This window comes from Stegostoma tigrinum, chromosome 10 (genome assembly GCF_030684315.1).
Source record: "Stegostoma tigrinum isolate sSteTig4 chromosome 10, sSteTig4.hap1, whole genome shotgun sequence".
Lineage (NCBI taxonomy): Eukaryota > Metazoa > Chordata > Chondrichthyes > Orectolobiformes > Stegostomatidae > Stegostoma > Stegostoma tigrinum.
Window position 1 is genome coordinate 31,279,998 of NC_081363.1, and position 24,817 is coordinate 31,304,814.

The following is a 24,817-nucleotide window of genomic DNA, read 5'->3' on the forward strand; positions in this document are numbered from 1 at the left end:
AAGTATAATTTCATATTGCTGTTGGTCCATTTTTTCTAGCATGTTTACATGCTTTCATATGGTATGATTAAATACACAGTACATGCAATAATTCACATAATTCTTCAAAGGATTCTCAACTCTAAATGTTTCAGTATCATGGCTTTGCTTGTTTTTAAGCTCCCCATGTTTTTTTCACAGGTGTAATTTGTACTGTGGAATTTGTATTCTGTGAATTTTCTACAGGTTGGAACGGGCTGAGGCAAAGAAGATAAGCAACACAGGCCAATGAGACATTGAAATAATTTGACCAAATGCATCCCATTTTAAGAACATACGAACATGTGAATTAGGAGCAAAAATAGGCCGCTTGAGCATTCACACCTATTTACCATTCAATAAGATCATGGCTTGATATGTTTCAATTTCGACATTCCCATACATCCTTGATAACTCTTGATTCCTTGGTCGAGCAAGAATCTATATCCCTCCCGTTCAAAATATTTAATGACCCTGCCTCCAAAGACTTCTAAGAGAGCGAGTTCTGATGCCACACAATCCTCTGAGAAAAAAATAATACTTCTCATCTCTGTCCTAAAAGGGCAGTACCTAATTTTTAAACAGTAAATCTGGAATGTCCACAAAAAGAACCATCTTTTCCATGTCCACATTGTCAAGATCATTCAGGGTCTTTCAAGTAGGAACAAGCCCAGTCTGTCCAACCTTTCCTCATTAGACAACCAACTCATTGAGGTATCGATCTAGTAAACCTCCTTAGAATGGCCTCCAGTGCTTTTAAATCCTCTCATCAATATTACCATTATGTTCGATACCTCTCATAACAAAGGATAGCATTCCACTAGTCATCTTAATTTCTTATTGCACTTACAAACTAAAATTTTATAGTTTCGTGCACTGGGACACCAAGATCCTTTTGTACCTTGAAATTCTGCACTTATTGTCTATTTAAGTAATATACTGCTTTTTTAAATTCTTCCTGCCAAAGTAAACAACCCCAGCCCAGCTCGTCCCCTCCCCCCACTGCATCACAAAACCAGCCCATCTCATCCCCGCCTCCCTAACCTATTCTTCCTCTCACCTATCCCCTCCTCCATTTCCCACCTACCAACCTCATCCCACCTCCTTGACCTGTCCGTCCTCCCCTGACTGACCTATCCCCTCCCCACCTATACTGTCCTCTCCACCTATCTTCTTTTCTCTCCATCTTCGGTCCGCCTCCCCCTCTCTCCCTATTTATTCCAGAACCCTCTCCCCATCCCCCGCTCTGATGAAGGGTCTAGGCCCAAAACGCTAGCTTTTGTGCTCCTAAGATGCTGCTTGGCCTGCTGTGTTCATCCAGCTACACACTTTGTTATCTTGGATTCTCCAGCATCTGCAGTTCCCATTATCTCTGATCACATTTTCCTGTACTATACTCCATCTGCTGGATTTTTGCCCAATCATTTAATCTGACTGTATCCACGGGTCTAGGCCAGAAACATCAGCTTTTGTGCTCCTGAGATGCTGCTGGGCCTGCTGTGTTCATCCAGCCTCATATTTTATTATCTTGCAACTCCATTATGTCCTCTTTACAACATGCTTTCTTACCTATCATTGTGTGGACTTAAAATATAGCTTCAATGCCTTCACTCCCTTACCTAAGTCATTGTTACAATTAGTAAAAAGTAAAAAGCATCCCATTACAGATCCCTGCAGGACTCCACTTGTCATGTTCTACAAATCAGCTGAAGACCATTTATACATACACGCTGTTTTCTACCAGCCACCCAATCTTCTATCCATTCTACCCCCATACCATAATCTCCTACTTTGTGCAGTAACTTTTTATGTGGCACCTTGTCAGATGCCCTTTGAAAATCCATGAACAGTACATCTACAGGATGCCCTTTATCCGCAGTGCATGTTATTGCTTCAAGGACTCCAACAAGTTGGTTAAATATAAACTCTTCCAATTATTTTCCAGAAGTGCTCGTTATTCATGATAACAGATCTTGTTGAAGCAGATTTATCTTATTCTTCCTTCTTTCTCCTCAGTTATTGACCTGCTATACTGGCGTGACATCAAGCAGACAGGAATTGTCTTTGGAAGTGTGCTTCTACTATTGTTTTCACTGACCCAGTTCAGCGTTGTGAGTGTCATAGCTTACCTGGCACTTGCTGCTCTCTCCGCTACAATCAGCTTCAGAATTTACAAATCAGTGTTACAGGCTGTGCAGAAGACTGATGAAGGACATCCTTTTAAGTAAGTGCATAGCCCATTTTCTTCCTGTCAACAATGTTATAACCTGTAACTTTTTTGGTATGTGCAATTATATTATTTCCTTTACCATTGGCAAAGTTTAGATCTGACATTTTTCAGGATATTAATGTGTGGATAGCTAGAACAAAATAATATTTGCATATTTATCACACTTTTAACAAAAGCTTCACACAATATATTTAATTTCTGAAGAACAGCAAATGCTGTGTAGGAAAACATAGCAGCCATTTTGTCATAGGCAATATCTTCCCAACAACATGGATGCTGACCAATTCATGTGTTTTACATCATATTGCCTGAGAACAATAGGACGCAAGAAATCTGCCATGTATACTGGACTGTTGAACAAACAGTTCTTTCTCTGAAATGAAGTACAACAGTTTTGATAATGCAGCATTCCTTGAAAATCTTCTCGAAGTGCCATCCCAAACTGGCTACTCAGGCAATCTTAAAATTTCACTTGAAAGCTTGGCCACATATGCAACAGTTTTTAGTATAGTATATGATTTGATGCTTCGACATGGTTTATTTCAACATAAGAGGATGGAAAGGTGTTGAAATGCATAATAATGATGCTGACATATCATCAAAGGCTGTTGCGACACTGTTCCTATTTTGTATGGTTAACGTTGAAACATGGGAAAATGTATGAGACAAAGGTAGACTACTTGATCCATCCTGTCTAGTCAGGCTGATAAAGCAGTGCAGTCAAATTACTTCTTTCAAATCTTGGTCCATAGCACCTCAACTACATATCCAAATATTACTTCAAAATGTGGTAGGATTTCAGGCACTGAATTCTAGAACCTCACCACTTCTTAGCAAAATGTTCCCTTCACTTCGCTTCTAATCCTTCCACCGGGTACTTTAAATCTATGCTCCATTTTTTATCAACTGTATGCAGTAGGAAATAGATCCTTTTTAAGCACTCTGACTAGGTCAATCATAATTTTATACACATTAATTAAATTTCCCTTCATATCCTCTATTGCACAGAAAACAGACTAACCTCTCCAATCTTTCTTCATAACTAAAATTCTCAGTTTCTGGAAAAATCCTTCTGGATGCTCAATTGTGATCATCCCCGTAATGCAGGCACCTGGACTGTACTAAACTTTAGCAGAGGACTAATTAGTGTTTAATAATTCTAGTGTCTCCTTGCTCCTCTGTTTTAAGCCTTAGCAAATAAAGGAAAGTATTCCATAGGTCTTCTAGATCATTCTGTCTAACTGACCTGCTATCTTCAGGGATCTGTACACATATAGTTGAAGGTGCTTCGCTTTCTCTACACTTATAAGAATCTTACCATTTATTGTGTACACACTTGCCTTGTTTGTCCTCTCAAGTACATTGCCTTAAACTTTCTGGATTTTCCACTTGCCATTATTTTTGCCACCCAATTAGTGCACTGATATCTTCTCAGACTCTCCTGCTTTCATCTTCACTATTAGCCACCATATAATTTCTTTTTAGAAGGAGGGAAGAGCTCCGGATCATTCCCCTGTTTGATGTTTGCTCTGCCACTTTTGCTTTCAGAGTCAGAAGGTTGTTTGATCCTCCACTCGCCTGGACTTCACAAAAATCAAAATTGAGCTTCTTTCCTGAGGAAGCACTGCACTGTTAAATGCACTACCTTTTAGAATTAAATAAAGGCCCCATTTATCACAAAACAGAATACTGCAATTCTAGAAATCAGAAAATGCTGGAGAGAGTCAGTAAGTCTGGTAGAAACAGTGGAGAGGAAGAAAAGTGGACCCTTCTGAAGATTCATATAGATCTCAAATCATTAACTCTGTGTCTCTACTGATTGATTCTGCCTGAAACACTGAGCTTCCTCAGCACCTTCAAAATATCCCCATTTCTCCTCTTAGGACAATACAAAGATCCTATGACACTACATTGAACAAGAGCAGGAGAGTTATGCCTGGTGCTCTGGCCAAAACCTATTCCACATTCAACACCACAACAGCAAATTATCTATTCATCATCACATTGCACATCATAACCTTCTACGAACAAAAAATTAGCTTCACTTTTCCTGCCTTAAACAGTGCCTGTGCTTTGAAAATTTTGAAGTGACTGTAAAGGGCTTTGGGATGTCCTGTGGGTATGAGAGGCAATAGATAAATGCAAATTCTTCTCCATCTGAGGCAATTCCTGATTAGGTAAATTGTACCTAATCCTAGAAAGTTAATGCAACACGAGATGCTTATTTTTATATTGGATGAGATTTTCAATGTATTTACCATTGATAAGTGGGTGCTAAGCCTCTATCTGAGGTGAAGTTTAATGCTTATAAAGGTGTAAAATCCCATCTGTGTACAAACAGGAAAAATAAGTGAAAATTATGTATTTTGTACCCTTAAGTTACTCTAGTGTGAGGCCTTTACTGGCACAGCTCTGTGTACTGAGAGTCTAACCTTGGCAAAACAGAAGAGAAAGTACTGCACCTTAGATTGTTAAGCTTAGGTTGCTCAACAGAGGGCAACAACAACTTGAAATTGTAAAGCACCTACAAGGATGTACTTGCTAGACTGAGTCTGTAGCAGATGGTGATGGCAACCAGTGAGAGGGCAAAGGATACTTGACCTCATCCTCACCAATCTGCCTGCCACATATGCATCTGTCCATGACATTATCAGTAAGACTGACCATCATACAGTCCTTGTTGAGACAAGTACCTCTTCACACTGGGGATACCTTCCATTGTGTCATGTGGTATTATCACCATGCTAAATAGGATTGACTTTGAACAAATCTAGCAACTCAAGCCTGAGCATCTGTGAGGTGTTGTGTGCCATCAGCAGCAGCTGAATTATGCTCCCAACACAATCTGCAACCTCATGGTTCGGCATATTCCCACTACCATCTAGCCAGGGGAATCAACCCTGGTTAAATAAAGAGTACAGGTGGGCACGCCTAGGGCAGTGCCAGGTATACCTGAAAATGAGGTTATGCTGGTCAACAACACAACTGCTTGCATGCCAAAAAGCATATGCAACAAGTGTTAGAGCTGTGCAAATCCACAACAAAAAATCAGATCTAAGCTCTGCAGTTCTGCCACATCCAGTTTGATTGACTCAGAACAATTAACAAATCACAAATCACAAAGTACCATCCACAAACATCTCCATTTTCAATGCTGCGAGAGCCCACATTGGTACAAATCACGAGGCTGAAAATTTAGCAACAATCTTCATCTAGAAGAGTTGTATAGATGATCTGATCCAGAGATTTCCAGCATCATAAATGCCCGTCTTCAACCAGTTCAACTCTGTGATGTCAAGAAATAGCTGAAGGTACTGGATATTGCAAAGGCTAAGGGTTTCAACAACAGTCTGGGAATAGTCCTGTAGACTTGTGCTCCAGAACGCGTTGTGCTCCTGGGCAGGCTGTTCCAGTACAGCCAAATTGCCAATATCTACCCGTTCACCTTTCAGATATACTCCACAGTCCGCCTTCCCCCACCACTCGACTGTGTCTTCATTTGTGCCTTGTTAACTTTGTTATTAGAAGAGTGGACCCATTCTCTCCTGTTCACAGCTAACATTTCACCAATTTTAAGGTCATTCTCAAGAGTAGTTTTAGATTGGATTAGATTCCCTACAGTGTGGAAACAGGGCCTTTGGCCCAACAAGCCCACACCGCCCCTTGAAGCATCCCACCCAAACCCAACCCCCTATAACCCACACATCCCTGAACACTATGGGCAATTTAGCATGGCCAATCCACCTAACCTCCGCATCTTTGGACTGTGGGAGGAAACTGGAGCACCCGGAGGAAACCCACGCAGACACGGGGAGAATGTGCAAACTCCACACAGACAGTCACCTGAGACTGGAATAAATGGCAATAAATGATAGCATCCTAACAGCTTTCCTAATTACTTGCTGTACCTGCATGCTAATCATTTGTGATTCATACACAAAAACACCTAGATCTCCCTGTATCTCTGAGCTCAGCAATCTCTCACCACTTAGATAAAACAATTTTCTATTCTTCCTGCCACTTTCCCACATTGCATTCATTTACTGGGTTTTTTCCCACTTGCTTACCCTGTAGATTTACCATTTTAGCTTCCTTTTGCCCTGTTTACAGTTTGATTTCCTACCTATTTTTGTGCCTTCAGCAAATTTAGCAACCGTACTCTCAGCCCCTTTATTCAAGTCATTTATATAAATTTTGGGAATCTCTAAGTGCAGTGCATCCACTGTTTACTTCCATATATTACTTCCTGAAAGAACAACAAGCATGATTTTCCTTTCACAAGGCAAATTGCTTTACTGTATCAGATAATTTTGATAATGTTCTAAGTACCCTGCTATAATGTATTTAACGAAAGCTTCTAATATCTTAACTATAACAGACGGTAAGCTAACTGGCTTATAGATTCTTGTTTTCTGTCTCCCTGTTTTTTTTGAATGAAGGAGTTGATTCAGTATTTTCTAATCTATAGAACCCTGTCCCAAATCAAGATAATTTTGGAAAATTTAAACCAGAGCCACTCCATTTAAGATCTGGGGAAGAAGCCTTTCTGCAACCAGGGACTAGTTGGCCCACAGTTCCAATAATTTGTTCAATATGCGTTAGTTGTATTTCATTGTATATTCTGGAAAACAGCTCAACTTTCATCAACATTTATTGCCTTTTTCTCTGTAAAATAAATTGTTTTGTATTGGCAGAGCTTATTTGGATATGGATGCCACCCTCTCTGAAGAACAGATTCAGAAGTATGCTGATTCTGCACTGGTGTATGTAAACAGTATTGTCAAAGAGCTGCGACGACTGTTTCTTGTACAAGACCTTGTGGATTCTCTGAAAGTAAGAGCATCAAAGTCATTTTCTCTTATTGTTTAATGTTAAGTACTGTCAATTGAATTTTCACCCAGCATTTAGTTTGGTAAGAAGGTAAATATTGCCTTCCTTTGCCATTGAAGGATCCCCTGTGATTCTTCTTTTGTTGCTCCCACAGCTATATTCCTTGTGTTCCCCAAATACCTGTTGTATTGCCGACTTAACCACGGTGCCTGGACTCAACCAATGAATGTATATCTTGCATAATCTGGCCACAAAATAATTATCACACAATGTGCCAATACTTGCTGTGTTCACCTAAAGTGTGCAGGATTATCACAATGTTGTAAACAGTTTTTATTTCTTGCTCCCTAGATAAAATTTTAATTTTCTTTGATTATTTAATCTCTTCTTACCACAAAATGCTTTTGAAATCTGTTCATTATTTAATCTTGTTTCTCTCCTTCTGTCAACATAAATGAACAGGAATGTTTTCCACTGCTTCACCAATCAGTGAGCAAACGTTGCTGATTTTATCCCTTTCTTAGAGTAGAATTTTTTTTGTACGGTTCATATTTTGAATATATCTGACTGACTCTTACTATACAAAGTACCTAAATGTAATGTTGCCATTTATCACGTTCCCTATTTTGGTGCTTTCTCTTAAACAAGAACATCATTAGAGTGGTGAGCTAGGCATTAATTGATCTGTGTTGTAGTACATGTCCACTACTTCTATTGATAAGTCTATGAAGCAAAATTAGAGCTTGCCATTAAAGTTACCTGCAATTGTTTAATCAGGGCATACAAAGTTACGGCATATGAATTTGAATGCTTATTTGATTTGAAAGGACAATATGTCAGACATTATTCATAGCAGAGAATAAGTAAACTTGTTCATGGGCAATTAACATTATTTTTGACACTGTCTAATACAGAGGTCTGAATCCAGTTCAGTGGTTGAGCAGCAAAATCAAACTACTGCGAGTGCTGAAAAGCTGCAACAAAAACAAAATTGCTGAAAACACTCAGAATGTCTAACAGAATTTTACCACAGGCTTGCAAGCTGCTGTATTCAGGATGAAAGAGGGGTTCTTGAGCATGAACATGCCAGCAGTTGCACCAGTTCAACAACTTACCCAGGGGCAACCATCTAATTGAATGCCTCTAGGTCTACCATCTAGTTAAGGACAGTGGGCAGGCTCCCACTGCTTCTGTTCCTCAGCCAGTCAGTGGGCAATAAACCTGGAGCCCTCACACCCTCACCAGGAAAGGTGTGGAATCATGTGGAAGGCTAAGAGCAGATTTGCTAGAAGTTCTCAAAAAAAAAAACCAGAAGCACCAAGCAGACAGACATCTCCACATAACCCTTTAGGACTAGGGGTTGAGCCTTCCCTGCTGGCAGCCTCCTGTTTATGGACCTGAAGAATCCGTCAAAGTAGAGTCCCTGATTGACTACCTGCAGTGTGTCAGGGTACCATCCTGACCCTTTCTATTTTCCAGACCCCTCCCTCCCAGCCACCACTGCAGGGATTTTGAAAGTTCTGACGAATGATCCAGACCAGTGATACTTTATCAGAAATTCTTGTGAAAAGTCACAATTGAGTTAGCGAGGCAAACTAAATAGATACAAGTGTACTTTCCTGTGGGGCATAATTACAAGTTAATGGTTGAAGCACCTTAGAACTCAACGTATACCAACAGAAATTAGTCACTATTGGTGCCTAGTGGAAATGTAAACTAATAGTATATGTATTTTCTTGAAAATTTTGAAACCTTTTTGAAAATTTAAACTTCAAGCTGTCCTTCCTGCACATTGTGCACTGGATATTTAAGGAGATAGAACTACGACAGAATTTCAAATTTTAAATGAGTTGTTCTGAAGCCTGAAAAATACGTCCAATGATATAGAAAATACAGTGCGGTATCAAGGAGGATAAATTGAAAAACTTACTCTCAAAAATCAAAATGGTGTTTCCTGCAGCACCTACAATTCTGAGCTTTGTTTTCCACTTGTATTCATCATGCAAAATTCCTAATAAAGCTGAACAGCCCACCATAGAACGAATTGGTTGTTTATACTTGTAAAATTCTTTGGAGAAAAAAAACCTTCATTGAAGTGCAATCTGTACAAGGAATCATCCACTTCGACCAATGTTTTCACAATCCTGGACAGATGCAGAATTTGACATACACTCTCCGTCTGGTTGGGCTGTATTACACATCCTTTTGATTGATTTTTACTGCATTTTCTTGATGGATTTGGACAGAATCCTCCTTGATTGTACCACAAATTGTATTTGCTACGATCCATTTACCCTTAATGACTTAGCAAGCAAAATATTACATTAAAAATACAACTTTTACTTTTTACCCCATTAGAAATTCTATAAGCTTATTACTTTGTAATGTGATATTTAAACTAATTGACACTAAGACATGGGGAGGAAATAAAAATAATGCCTATTCCATCCTTCTCTCTCTTTTTCTCTATTTTAAACAAAAGCTCCTTCAAAGCACATTAGGATGATTGATTAAAAGCGAGGGTCCGGGTCAAGTTTCAACAGGCATAGATTTAAAATTATGTGTAAGCAAGGGTCATGTGAGAAAAAAAACTTTTCACACAGCAAGTGTCCAGGGCATGAGAGGATACAGAGAGAGAGAAGGTGAATTACTCACAGCAGAATTCTCCATCTCTGATCTGTTCTTCCAGCAGCTGCAAAATGTATATGACTGATCCAGTTCAGTTTCCAACCATTGGTAATCCCCAGGATATTGGTAGCAATATTGTATTTTTAAATTTTTCAAACATTCAGCACAAAATATTGGCAAATCTCTTACAGCACTGCAAAGAAAGAAAATAACTCTAGTTATATAATTTTTAATATCTATCAAAGGATGGAATTTTCTTATTGTCTATAGATTGCTTCCCACTTTACAATTAAGTTTTGATATACTTGAATACCATTTGGGTTGTTCATCTGTTTTAAATTGAAATATGTAACATCAAAGCAGTGAGTTTCTATTTGTCAATTTCATATTTAACTGTTTTGGTTTAGTTTGCAGTGCTGATGTGGCTGTTGACCTATGTTGGAGCTATCTTCAACGGCTTGACCTTGATGATTATGGGTAATTATGTTCTAACACAGAACTCAGAAAAAAATGATCAGTTTTACTGCTGTATATTTTCCAAGTTTGTGAGCAAAGTAGCAATGCATGTCTGTGTCAGCCTTAATTTAGCTATCCAACTTAATCCTGTGTTTCAAACTGATATTTGTGCGCCAGTGCTAAAGTGACTTCGAAAAGTTAGGCTGTTGCTGCATATTAGCAGCTTCTTAAATTAGGTGTAAATATTCCAGGAACATAATGGGCATTGAAGAAAACTGTGGAGTGATTGATCTACCCATATGTAACTATGAGCTCAGCAAAACAAGAGGAATTGAACCAGCAATAGGGTCTCATTAATAAAACTTTGAATATAATGCTTCATTCAAAAGGTTTGCAGAATACCCTTTACCAACATTGATCTGTACGCTAACTTAACCCACACGGATTTTGTTCCTTGTCTTGGTATAACCTTATTCTATACGACACCAAGAAAGCCCTCGGCACAGTTGCATGCTGTGGAAACTCATCTGGTGAACGCCCAGGGCAGATGCCAATGGGACCAATTCTGAATTCTTCTCCATTTCCATTATTGAATTGGTTTCTTGGTCTTATTCACATCTACCAGCACTTGGGCAGGTGACCAAATAGGATTGATGTAGAATCCAATCAAAAACACAGTAGCATCACCTTCGTCCTGTCCAGCATTATACCCTTTGTATCTCATCAGTAGTTTGCTTTGTCCAATCAATTAGGAATAAACTTCCAAGGGGATTATCCACTCTGATAAGACAAATAGAAAAGCAGATGGCTTTTTTCTTGAAAATCGTGAGAGACTGGAAAATGTGTACATTCAGAGGGTGTCCCTATTGCATAAGTCACAGGAATAAACATGCAGCAATTAGGAAAGCAAAGTTATCCTTCATTACCTTCATTAGAAGCTGCAGACATGGCAGGTGCAGTGAGTTAATTAAGGGGGAGCTGAAATTCAAAAATGATGATGGTGGCTTCAGACTGAAAAGCTAATTCAAAATCATGCCAATGGGAAGTGGAGCATTACGACACTGTCCTGTGATGGTTTCCTACATGTAATACATTTGCATAGCATTATTCCTCATGATCTAGACCTTTGTGAAATTAAGTCCTACATCCATTAAGTTAACAGTTCACAGTAACCACATGACACCCAATTTTTCTTCATTTAAATGAGATATGCGCCAGTCTGCTTTAAGTAATTGTGTCTGAGGTAGACGTGTGTTCATGTGGAACTCTGCAGCATAAGAGAGGGGGAGAAAGAGAATGACACCTTGACTGGATAGTCAGGGCAAGGCCAAGTGAGGGATGAGGCATGTTTGGGACTTTTGGGCATAAAAACATAAAAAATAGGAGCAGGATTAGACCATCTGGCCTGCCAAGCCTGCTCATGGCTGATCTTTTCGTGGACTAAGCTCCACTTACCCACTCATTGTAACTCTTAATTCCTTTACTGTTCAAAAATTTATCTATCTTTGCCTTAAAAATATTCAACAATGCAGCCCCAACTGCGTCACACGAGCTCCACAGATTCACAACCCTTTGGGCGAAGGAGTTCCTTCTCGGCTAAATCTGCTCACCCTATTTTGAGGCTATGTCCTGTGAGTATAGTTGCACTGGCCAGTGGAAACAACCTCCCTGCATCTGTCTTATCTATTCCTTTCATAATTTTATATGTTTCTATAACATTCCCATCACTCTTCTAAATTCTAATGAATATAATCCCAGTCTTCTCAGTCGCTCCTCATAAATCAACCCCTTCGTTACCCAAATCAAACTAGTGAACCTCCTCTGCACCCCTTCCAGTGCCAATACATCCCTTCTCAAGTAAGAAGACCAAAACTGTACACAGTATTCCAGATGTGGCCTGGCCAGCACCCTGTATAGCTACAACATAACCTCTCTGGTTTTAAACTCAATCCCTTTAGCAGTGAAGGATAATATTCCATCTGCCTTCTTAATTACCAGTTGCAATCTGCAAACCAACCTGCGATTCACTCTCAAGGACACCAGGTACCCCTGCACAGCAGCATGCTGCAATTTTTCACCGTTTAAGTAATAATCAGTTTTGCTGTTATTCCTACCAAAATAAATGACCTCACATTTACCAACATTGTACTCCATCTGCAAGACACTTGCCCACTCACTTAACCAATCTATAACTATCTAAACACTCTGTGTCCTCTGCATACTTTGCTCTACTGCTCATTTCAGGGAACTTTGACACACTGCACTTGGTCTCCAACTCTAAATCTATGTAAATTGTAAACAGTTGTAGTCCCAGCACTAATCGCTGTGGTACATTGCTAGCTACTGATTACCAACCAGAAAAACACCCATTTACCCCAGTCTGTTAGTTAACCAGTCTTCTATCCATGCTAATACATTTCCCATAATGCCGTGTACCATTATTGTATGCAGCGTCCTTTGTACGGCACTTCGTTGAATGTCTTTTAGAAATCCAGATATTTCATATTCATCAGTTCCCCATTGTCCACCTCACTTGTAATGTCCTCAAAGAATTCCGGTGAGTTAGTTATACATGACCTGCCTTTCATGAAATCCATGCTTCATCTGCCCAATGGGCAGGAATGTGGAAGACTGAACAAGGCTTCTGGTTGAAACAGCACGTGGGATCAAGCGGAAATGTGCAGTGTGTTGGGCCTGGTGTTTTGGAGGTAGTCATGAACTGTGGGGGCAATCAGTAAAGATAAACAAAATGGGGGGCCTATGGACAGTGTCAGCACTGTCCACAGTTGGATGCACTGAGTCAAACTCAATGGTGGCTGTAAAAGAGAATGTTCACAGTCACGAGGGGAAGCTTGATTTAGAAGGGGTTTAGGCCCAGGCTGAGGTTGTGCTATTTAAAGGTCCATAGGGCATATCATGGAATCAAATGACATCTCTAAGGATAACTAGGAAGGGGTTGGATCAGAGGAGGAATCTCAATGGCGACGGAGATAACCTTTGGAAGGAGAGATGGCGTGCTCACGTCCATAATGGGTGGTCAAGGGTGATGGGAAAAGGTTCAAGGAATGTAGGAAGAAGGCACAGAGCGTTGTTTACAAAAGAAATGTGAAGGGTCAGGGTTTGTAACCTGTCTGGATTGGCACACCATGCATTAATTCCACCTTAATAGTAAAGAATAACTGAACAGCAATTATATAGGACCAGGATAGGATCTCACTTCTCATGACATATTCAGATTTTGTCTCCTTACCAAAGTAAGGCCATCAGTACTGAGAAGAAAGAGGACTTGTGGCCATTGCTGTTGCTGTGCTGGATTGATTAAGAGGTGCCAATGTCTTGCCTTTGATCACTTTTAGTTAACTGTCAGGATCCAATATTACTGGAGAACAACTCCACAATGAAGACAGTGTAGGTGGTGCCATAATCATACTCTATTAGTCACTTAATGGGCCTGCTGCTGGCACAGTGATCCCGTAAACCCGCAATATTGCTTGAAGGAGGAAACCTGTCAGGTGACTGGCTGGACATGCTCTTTTCCTTTAGTTCTGCCTCCTATCCCACCAGTGCCTGACAGCCCTCAAGCTGAACCTGCTCAATTTAATCCCACATTCCATGGGCTGTGCTTCAGTGGCAAACAAGTTTTGCATGAGTTTGATAAGGTGGCCAAATTTCAGATGTTTTCTTGAAGTATCTGTCTTATCAGGTAGGGACTTCATTACACATTCCTTATTTGATATCTACAAAAATGAGCCCTCCCCGCTCCTTCTGTTCTTTCTAATATCCCAACCAAAATGGACAAATGTACTACAGACAATGGATCAAAACAGCACCCCTTGTACTTCAGTGATTATGTTTGCATTTATACATGTTGACTTTGGGAATTCTCAACACCAATTATAAGCAACTGAATTCGCTTAGTTTCTTTTTAATTGAGATAAAATCAACTGATCCTGATGGAATTTTTTCTAGTTTGAGGTATGATTTCAAATTTGCCTGTTGCCCTCCTGTTATTCATTTCTATAATTACAGTTTGTATTCCTCTTACATTAACTTTAGCACGTTAAAGATAGGCATCATATCTTTCTGTTCTCTCATTCTCTCAATTCTAATCTTTGACTTTTAAGTTGTAACAAAAATTTTGATGCTGTATAACCTTTAGGAGGAAATGTGCAAGATTGGCCATATCACTGTCTCGGCACATATTAATATGTTCTTATTCTTTTTCAGCTGTTGTTTCTATGTTTACCTTGCCTGTTGTATATGAGAAATACCAGGTAAATCCCTTATTAATTATCAGATACAGGATAAACTGTAAGAATCTATGTGTATTACATCTAGTTTTACAGTAGTTACTATATTTATTTTAATAATTGTTTTATGGTTACCTATGCAGGCACAAATCGACCAGTATTTGGGACTGGTGAGGACCCATGTTAATTCTGTGGTGGCAAAGTAAGTTTGACATTGGAGCTAATCCCTTAGCAGAAACTGAGGAAACAGGATGTCCAAATTAGCTTTTTCTAATGAACACATGCAGAAATCAAAATGTGAATGAAGATAAAATCATGTCCCTATGCTACTAATGTTGCAAACAATTTCGTCTCCACAGATTCGTTTTCATTTTAAAAGAAAAAGCTGTTGTCATTCGCAAGCTCTCATTTTTTTTTAATTGTCTCACAGAATTTGGGCATCTCTAGCTGGGCATTTATTACCCGTCCCTATTATGTCAACTCCTCTGCCTCTACAGTCTATCTCCATTGTTCTTACATAATTTTTCCTCTAAGGCTTTTGAAAGTGTTGCCTCCTTCCAAATTTGTGTATATTGCTGGAATATCGGTCAGATTTCTGCCTCTGCCACAGCACTGAAGGAACCCTTACCAAAATCATGTGACATCTTTTGCGACTGTAAATGTGGTGCATCCTCTTTTTTCACCCTTCTCAATTTCTTTAAGCTTTTAACAGTCATGATATGTTTCTTCAAATGTATTCTTTAACTGTAGTGCATTAGTTGACATGTGGGTAAAACAAAGATGTTCATAATGTACCTGACTTTGTAGTTAGTTCTTCACCAGTCACTGTTGGAGAATTGGCAGGAGAATGGTACCTTCGTCAAATCCCACAACACCCTGTGCCTGCCATTTGAGTGGGTGGTATTGAGAGAAATTAAATGTTGCTGAAATCATAACTATAATTGTATTCAAATAATTGTACAATCTTTAATGATCTGATTTTAAGGAGAGATGTTTAATGAAACAAATACTCTTAATAATTCCATTAGCTCCATCACAATGTTGAGAATGCCCTTCTTTCCAGAGCTTATGGATTGACTTGTTACCTGATTGTTGGGAGTGCATTCCTCCGCATTATACTCTTGTATTTCTTTTGTGCATCATGTATGAATTCCTTTCCACAGATATTCAGGCCAAGTGTTACATGTTGAATGAAAGAAGTTTTATTTGACTCACTTTCCCACAGGAGCTACTGCAGTACCGTGAGGAAAGTCAGACATTAAATAGACAATGTAAACTAGATTTGTGATGAGGTATCTCTGTTGTGAGTTCAGCTTTGTGACAGGTTGAGTACGTTACCAGTGGCAAGGGCTTAGGAAATCATTCCTTTTTCTCCCAAAGAAGAATGATAAATCAGTTACTACTGCATATTAAATCAAATGATAAATTTTAATGCTTTACTTTTTGTGTGAAATAGTCTAAAAATGTGGGTCAGGTAGTCCTATTGCCCAAAATGAGCTTCCCTGTAAAACAGTAATGCTTAAATCTGTACTGATGTAAAATAAGTCTTGAATGGCAACCAAAGAAGGGCTTTAGAAGAAGCTGGCATTCACAAGGACAATGGGCTGCAGAAAGGGACAATATAATCTGGAATTGGGAGCCAGCCACAATGACAGTAATAATGAAATTATCAATGTCATAAAAACCACTCAGTCTCACTTCCTTCCTTTAGGGAAGGAAATCTACCATACTCACTTGGTCTGGCCTACGTATGAGTCCAAACCCTCAGCAATGTGGTTGCTTCTGAACAGCTCTCTAGGGGAATGAGGGACAGGTGACAAATTCTGGTTTTGCCAGCAATACTTGCATCGAATGAATAAAAGCAAAAAAAGGTCACTAAATGTTTACATAGACAATAAGCCACGTGAATCAGCAGTATAATTGGGGAAGAGAACTGTAAAAATAGTTTTTAAAGAATCAGGGTAATAAAATGTGAGGCTGGGTGAACACAGCAGGCCCAGCAGCATCTCAGGAGCACAAAAGCTGACGTTTCGGGCCTAGACCCTTCTTCAGACAGGGGGATGGGGTGAGGGTTCTGGAATAAATAGGGAGAGAGGGGGAGGCGGACCGAAGATGGAGAGAAAAGAAGATAGGTGGAGAGAGTATAGGTGGGGGGGTAGGGAGGGGATAGGTCAGTCCAGGGAAGACGGACAGGTCAAGGAGGTGGGATGAGGTTAGTAGGTAGGAGATGGCGGTGCGGCTTGGGGTGGGAGGAAGGGATGGGTGAGAGGAGAAAACAGGTTAGGGAGGCAGAGACAGGTTGGACTGGTTTTGGGATGCAGTGGGTGGAGGGGAAGAGCTGGTCTGGTTGTGTGGTGCAGTGGGGGGAGGGGACGAACTGGGCTGGTTTTGGGATGCGGTGTGGGAAGGGGAGATTTTGAAGCTGGTGAAGTCCACATTGATACCATTGGGCTCCAGGGTTCCCAAGCGGAATATGAGTTGCTGTTCGTGCAACCTTCAGGTGGCATCATTGTGGCACTGCAAGAGGCCCATGATAGACATTTCATCTAAAGAATGGGAGGGGGAGTGGAAATGGTTTGCGACTGGGAGGTGCAGTTGTTTATTGCAAACCGAGCGGAGGTGTTCTGCAAAGCAGTCCCCAAGCCTCTGCTTGGTTTCCCCAATGTAGAGGAAGCCACACCGGGTACAGTGGATGCAGTATACCACATTGGCAGATGTGCAGGTGAACCTCAGCTTAATGTGGAAAGTCATCTTGGGGCCTGGGATAGGGGTGAGGGAGGAGGTGTGGGGGCAAGTGTAGCATTTCCTGCGGTTGCAGGGGAAGGTGCCGGGTGTAGTGGGGTTGGAGGGCAGTGTGGAGCGAACACGGGAGTCACGGAGAGAGTGGTCTCTCTGGAAAGCAGACAGGGGTGGGGATGGAGAAATGTCTTGGGTGGTGGGGTCAGATTGTAGATGGCGGAAGTGTCGGAGGATGATGTGTTGTATCCGGAGGTTGGTGGGGTGGTGTGTGAGAATGAGGGGGATCCTCTTTGGGCGGTTGTGGTGGGGGCGGGGTGTGAGGGATGTGTGGCGGGGGCGGGGTGTGAGGGATGTGTTGCGGGAAATGCGGGAGACACGGTCAAGGGCGTTCTCGACCACTGTGGGGGGAAAGTTGCGGTCCTTGAAGAACTTGGACATCTGGGATGTGCGGGAGTGGAATGCCTCATCGTGGGAGCAGATGCGGCGGAGGCGGAGGAATTGGGAATAGGGGATGGAATTTTTGCAGGAGGGTGGGTGGGAGGAGGTGTATTCTAGGTAGCTGTGGGAGTCGGTGGGCTTGAAATGGACTTCAATTACAAGCTGGTTGCCTGAGATGGAGACTGAGAGATCCAGGAAGGTGAGGGATGTGCTGGAGATGGCCCAGGTGAACTGAAGGTTGGGGTGGAAGGTGTTGGTGAAGTGGATGAACTGTTCGAGCTCCTCTGGGGAGCAAGAGGCGGCGCCGATACAGTCATCAATGTAATGGAGGAAGAGGTGGGGTTTGGGGCCTGTGTAGGTGCGGAAGAGGGACTGTTTTACGTAACCTACAAAGAGGCAGGCATAGCTGGGGCCCATGCGGGTGCCCATGGCCACCCCCTTAGTCTGTAGGAAGTGGGAGGAATTGAAAGATAAGTTGTTGAGGGTGAGGACGAGTTCGGCTAGGTGGATGAGGGTGTCGGTGGAGGGGGACTGGTCGGGCCTGCGGGACAGGAAGAAGCGGAGGGCCTTGAGGCCATCGCATGTGGAATGCAGGTGTATAGGGACTGGACGTCCATGGTGAAAAATGAGGTGATTGGGGCCAGGGAATTGGAAGTCCTCGAGGAGCTGGAGGGTGTGGGTGGTGTCACGGACGTAGGTAGGGACTTCCTGGACCAAAGGGGAGAAAATGGAGTCCAGATAGGTGGAGATGAGTTCGGTGGGTCAGGAGCAGGCTGAGACGGTGGGTCGACCAGGGCAGGCAGGTTTGTGGATTTTGGGAAGGAGATAGAAACGGGGTTGTGCCTGGTTGGGGAACAATGAGGTTGGAGGCTGAGGGTGGGAGGTCCCCTGAGGTGATGAGGTCATAAATGGTGTTGGAGATGATGGTTTGGTGCTCGGGTGTGGGGTCATGATCGAGGGGGCGGTAGGAGGTGGTGTTGGAGAGTTGGCGTTTGGCCTCGGCGATGTAGAGGTCAGTGCGCCATACTACCACTGCGCCTCCCTTGTCTACGGGTTTGATGGTGAGGTTGGGGTTGGAGCGGAGGGAGCGGAGGGCTGCCCGTTCTGCAGGGGAGAGGTTGGAGTGGGTGAGAGGGGTGGAGAGGTTGAGGCAGTTAATGTCTCGACGGCAGTTGGAGATGGAGAGGTCGAGGGAAGGTAGGAGGCCTGGGGGTGGTGTCCAGGAGGAGGACTTGTGTTGGAGGTGGGTGAAGGGGTCAGTGGAGGGAGGGTTAGGTTCCTGGTTGAAGAAGTAGGCGTGGAGGCGAAGGCGGTGGAAAAACTGTTCTGTGTCCAATCGTGACTGGTATTCGTTGATGTGTGGTTGTAGGGGGACAAAGGTGAGCCCCTTACTAAGGACTGACCGTTCGTCCTCAGTTAGTGGGAAGTCTGGGGGGATGGTGAAGATGCGGCATGGTTCAGTGTGGCTGTCTCCTCTGGGGTTTTAAAGAATCAGTCTAGCTTAAGAGAAAAGTCATGCTGCACAAGCTGGGAATTACAGGTCCTTGTTAGCGTAAGAGCCTGAGGCCCAAACAACGCCTCACTCTCCATTTATTAAATCGTGGCCAGGTCAGGGTGAACAGGAAAGCTACAGGAAAAGCACAAATGGAGTTTCAACCCCCCGCAACCCCCACCATCACCCCCGTCAATTCCTCCAAAATCTGCAAACAACTGGAGAAGACTGCCTAATTCAGCACACACACTGGTTTCTTCCAAGATATATGATTTTCCCTTCCATATCTAAAGGTTGACCTCAAATACATCTGGCTGCATTTATACTGCTTCCTTTGTTTGCATGCAAAGCACTTTATCAGCACTTCAAAAATAATGATGGTAGTATGAGTTGGGGAAAAATGCTACCGATGCTGGAAATCGGAAATAAAAGCAGGAAATGGTGGAAGTATCAGCAGCTCCAGCAGGATCTACATAGAGAGAAAATGAGAAGCAACTGAGCCCTGATGAAAGCCTGTCAACCGGAAACGTTAATTTGATTTCTGTCTCCAAAGAAACTCTTCCACCTGACTTGCAAAATGTTTCTAGTGTTTTGTATTAATCATTTTGCTATAAACATGGAGTTGGGTTATGAATTAACTGAAACCAATGTGAGAGCCCTTTAGGAAACCATCTTGTGTCACTGCACTTACTCTTCTGAAATCACATGACTGTAGCAATTTGATTACTTTTAAATTATATAATTCTCTTACCCCCTCCTTTCCCCTGCCTTTTTATTTCCTTTTATTCAGGATTCAAGCTAAAATACCGGGAGCAAAACGAAAGACTGAGTAAGAGCAAAGTGAAGAGAGACTGTTGGCACAAGAAAGGGCATCTGGAGCAGAAGCTTTTCTGTATTCTTCAAATTAATCAGACTTGTCTTGGAGAGTTGTTGTCCCATTTGTCAGCATCATGATTTTAGAAACACGCAGCACTGAGACAGTCCTCCTCCCATGCTGTTTCCAAATGATTAGAATACTGCAATCACTTGTGTCGATCACTATAGTAAGGAGAACCAAGTAATAATTATTGTATTAGCTGTGTTTTTGTGTTGCTTATAAACAAATGCATGACGTTAAGAGTCTTAATTATATTTAACTTTCTAGTGTTTTCTGCTGCAATGGCGGTGCTTAAAACTTTTAATGTTACTTGTGGCTAGGGCATTTCTGCTTTAGTGCACTTTTGCAATAGTCTAATTGCTCCAAAGTCACTGAGTCAGTCTGGCTTTATTGAGTAAAACAATAGAACAGTGGATCGATGTTTTGGTGTTTATCCAGTACAAAAGTTCTGAGGATTACGTACTGTAATTGTGGCATTTGGTTTTGTAAACTAAAGAAATACAAAGCTCATGTTTTTCGAACTATTGTCATACTATTAAAGAAGTATGGAAACAGGCTGCTGGCTTTTCTTCCCTCCCCGCCAATTCTACTGCAATTTCTGTTTGATGAAACTTTGCTCAAGTGCAGGTTTTAATTCCTGCTGAGACAGCAATTTTGAATTGGATGTCCAATAGACGTCGGTCTCAGGCTCTTATTTGGATGTTCTTGGTCAGTTGCACTTTCCATTAGAAAGTAGCAACTGCTGAGTCATTTAGGACAAAGCAGTTTAAGAGAAAAGTCATGCTGCACAAGCTGGGAATTACAGATCCTTGTTAGCGTAAGAGCCTGACGCATCTCAGGAGCACACTTGCTTGGCCTACTGTGTTCATCCAGCTTCACACTTTGTTATCTATGACAAGATGTGTGGCAGAATTGGGTGACAAGTGCAGCAAGGGCCATTTTGCCATTGAAGTAATCTTGGTTCAGCCTGGGCGACATTGCTACCTCACAGCCCAAGGGACCCAGCTTTGATTTCACCCTCAGGTGACTGTCTGCGTGGAAGTTGCACATTCTCCCCATTTGCAAGGGGACAGCAAAGAACGCTGCATGTAGTGAGGTTAATGGGAGCATTTTGCACCTTCTACTCTGTGAAGGAAAGACTCTTGAAAAATCATCTTTAAGGACTTGTTTTGTTGCCCAACAGTTGTACATGGCACAGTGGCTGTTACAAGCACTCAAAACAGAAATGGGACAAAATGTCATCCAGGTCCCGTATGCTTCATGATACATGCATTTATCAATGATGCTTTCCTTTATATCTAAAATGGAACACTCTATTAACTGAATATAATGGGGGAAAGTATGAGGTTCTGCACCGTTGTAGAGAGCTGAATATTATTTAAGTGGAGAAAGACTGCTGAAAGCTACAGCTCAGAGGGATTTGAAAGTCCTCATCCATAAATCACCAAAAGCTCTCCAGATATATTTTTGCACCATGACTAGATTATAATATCCTCTAAGGCCCATCTGCTACCCTTCAATACCAGGAGTCTGCAGCATGTATAGAAGCAGACTGAAGTAATGACCAGTACCTGCAGGAAAGGAGGGAAGAAATCAACAGGTTTGTGGGTTGAATCTTACACTTTTTCTCGTAAATTCAAATTGCAACAAATTGTTTCAAGGCTTTCTTGCCACAAGGCCTGGTACATTTCCTCACTGTAACTTAGCAAACATACTTCATTAATTGCCTACCAAGTCTGCAGCATCTCTCACATCGAATTTCTGCTTCTCTTACCATGTGCCCTTCCAGGGACAATTCACCACTCAACTGATATCCACCAAAACCACAGCAACACTTGTGCCTGCATCATCTTTAAAAGCCGATTGTACACGGGGACAAACACTGTCTGTCTGGAGCTGGGTGCATGTCCCTGAATACACACTGTGGCATTACTATTATAGTTACCAGTGCAGTCAAAGATACAGCATTGAAGTGCAGAAGTATCCTATCATTGGATCAGAGTTGTGGCATTAGGGTTTTCTGACACTGGCACATATCTGATGCCAATTCTGTGGACAATGAATGTGTACGGCCAGTGCCCATGCAACATGCTGAGAGTGGTCATTCAGAGAAAGTAGCGAGCTGAATCAGTTGCTAACTCTGCTTTCCTTGTTGCATTTTCTTGATATCCAGTTCATTTGATGAGTTTGGGAGTCTGCATATGAATGAGGCCAGTTGAGTTGTAAATAAATTGTTTAAGAATCAGTAGTGACAGCAATTAGCATCTCGCTGCTGCCTATTGTGAATCTCACCAAGCCACTAGTGAAAAGCATAAAAGATTCTAGAATCCCAATAATATGGAAGCATGCCATTCAGTCCACACTGACCCTCCCAAAGAGCATCCCACCCAGACCCACTCTCCTACCCTATAACCCTGCAGTTCCCATGGCTAATCCACCAAGCCTGGACATCAGGAGCAATTTAGCGTAGTCAATCCACCTAAACAGCATATCTTTGGACTATGGGAGGAAAAGACATGGGGAGAATGTGCAACCTCCACGCAGACAGTCACCTGAGGGTGAAATCAAAGCTGGGTCCCTTGGGCTGTGAGGTAGCAATGTCGCCCAGGCTGAACCAAGATTACTTCAATGGCAAAATGGCCCTTGCTGCACTTGTCGCCCAATTCTGCCACACATCTTGTCATAGATAACAAAGTGTGAAGCTGGATGAACACAGTAGGCCAAGCAAGTGTGCTCCTGAGATGCTGCTTGGCCTGCTGTGTTCATCCAGCTTCACACTTTGTTATCTTGGATTCTCCAGCATCTACAGTTCCCTTTATCTCTGAACACATCTTGTCATAGCCTACTTTGGTAAGATCCTTATAAGATTCTTCCCAAAAGATAACTGCACAAAAGGTCCTTTCTGGCATTTGGTGTTTGTCTTTAGCATTAAACACCAAAAGTATATTGATTGTATTTCAAAAATAATTAATGATCCTCAACAAGTGAATTATGAAGAACATGAAGGAACCTTATTAATTATAATGATTTGGAAGTTCAGCTTAAATTTATATCGAACTGGAACCTTTTAATTTCCACAAGTGGGTTTATCAGTATGAAATCTAAAGTTAAATGAGTGAGATAACAAATAAGATCTCCATTAGTCAGAAGATAACATTTAAATATTTTATCTAAATTAATTAAACTAATTTAAATGTTATTTAAATTTTAAATTCTGACAATGCCTGTGATAATAAAAAAAACACACCTTCCAGATTTGACAGAAATGGGAATCTGTCAAATTAAGGCTTCAGAAGAATAACAAGAATATGCCAGATGATAGCTGTAAATGTCAAATAAAATGCTTAATACAGCGAGCGGGTCCTGGATGGGTCTTGATGTTGCACATTACTGCTATTACAAAAGAAACATGAAGCTAAGTCAGGCATTCTGCTCGGGCAGGGTTAGGAAACTGTAGCAAGGGGGAAGGGTCCAAGGGATAGCAGGTTTTAGAGGCTGACGAGAGCAAGGCACAAAGGGGTTCCACTTTTTGAGATGCCCTTGATGCGCATGATGGACTCCTCAAGCAACCTAGTCTCGCTTCTTACCCACCTCTGTGGTGAAATGTGTTTGGCTGATTGTGGTTCTCACTATGTTCCCATCAGCACATACTATAGCAAAGGAGGCAGAATGAGCTCCTTCAGTGGCCATTTGTTGAACACTTAAGGGCCTCAATAGGCATCAGAATGAACAGACTAAATGATGCTTTGACCAACTCCCCAAATAAGGAGACCAGATCTGGAATGAATAGTGTTTGGAAGAATGCAATTGTGCAGTTGGAATAGTCCACTAACTGCCCTAATGTAGTCATGTGATTTCAACCTGTACTTTGTGTGCCATGACAGGAATTAAACAGATCACATGAAGCACAATCCATCAGAGAATGAGTAAATTCAGAGCTTTAAGAGAGCCAGGCATTTAATATAACAGCAAGGCAGAAGAAGGCTGCAGTCTGCAACTTTGAATTACTGGGTGAGTAAAAATAGCTGTGCATTTTCAATTCCCTGTTGCTGTAGGAATGAAGGGTGATAAGACAGATTTGGCTTTTGTTCCGGTTAGTGACAAATCTGTAAAATAGTTATAAAGTTAATGAAAACTCCTGAGCAATTAAGAATAGCAACTGTGCTATCAGTGTTGAAGAAGGGTACTTACAAGCTGTACTGCAGCCAGTTCTCACCAAGGAGGCAAAAGAATCAACAAACAGACAATAGCTTTTGAGGGCTTTGAAGACACATTTTGAACCCATATTAATGTCCCTTTAGAATGGTATGAATTCAACGTCAAGGAGAGGAAGACTATTGACCTGTATTTGACTGCATTGTCACATACTGCTTAATCATGAGAGTTTGGTCAACTGAAAGATGACATAATCAGAGATAGGACTGGCTTAGGCATAAAAGAGTTCTCACACCTGTATCATGTGCCAGCAGCTGAGGCAGCCAACACACTGCATGTGCAGCAAGCAGGCAACCTTATCTTGATATCTTAGGGGAGTCGTCCTCACTGAAATCCATGTCAGTCAGGGGGTTCCAGCACAGTATGACCTCCCATGCCAGTACAGGGGATTGGCCAGGATCAACTGTCTGGCAAGGTGTTTTCAGTAAGGGGATCTATGCTTCTGCAATCTGGGGAGTGGGCCATGGTCAGTCCAGTGACTCCATAGTGGCCAGTCATAGAGCTAATATTGGGTTGCTGGAGGTGCATAGCTATCAGTCAGGGACCTGGGTACTTTGTGTCTGGGACCACCTAGTTAGGTCATTCAAGGCAGTAGGCCATGGTCAGTTCATTGGGTCTGTCCAAAAAAAGTAAGGGGAAAGGAG

General features: G+C 41.8%; 1 protein-coding gene across 7 annotated transcripts in view; it reads left to right on the forward strand.

Moving 5' to 3' along the window:
* rtn1a (reticulon 1a) overlaps positions 1-20,513 on the forward strand; it is a 192,608-nt gene extending 172,095 nt beyond the window's left edge. For all 7 annotated transcript variants that reach the window (XM_048538010.1, XM_048538011.1, XM_048538012.1 and 4 more), the window contains 6 exons: positions 2,035-2,242; positions 6,943-7,081; positions 10,114-10,183; positions 14,390-14,436; positions 14,556-14,614; positions 19,872-20,513. In XM_048538010.1, the coding sequence (XP_048393967.1) occupies positions 2,035-2,242; positions 6,943-7,081; positions 10,114-10,183; positions 14,390-14,436; positions 14,556-14,614; positions 19,872-19,914 (566 nt within the window). In that variant the 3' untranslated portion in view covers positions 19,915-20,513. The remainder of the gene's footprint in view (positions 1-2,034; positions 2,243-6,942; positions 7,082-10,113; positions 10,184-14,389; positions 14,437-14,555; positions 14,615-19,871) is intronic.
* The last annotated feature ends 4,304 nt before the right edge of the window (positions 20,514-24,817 follow it).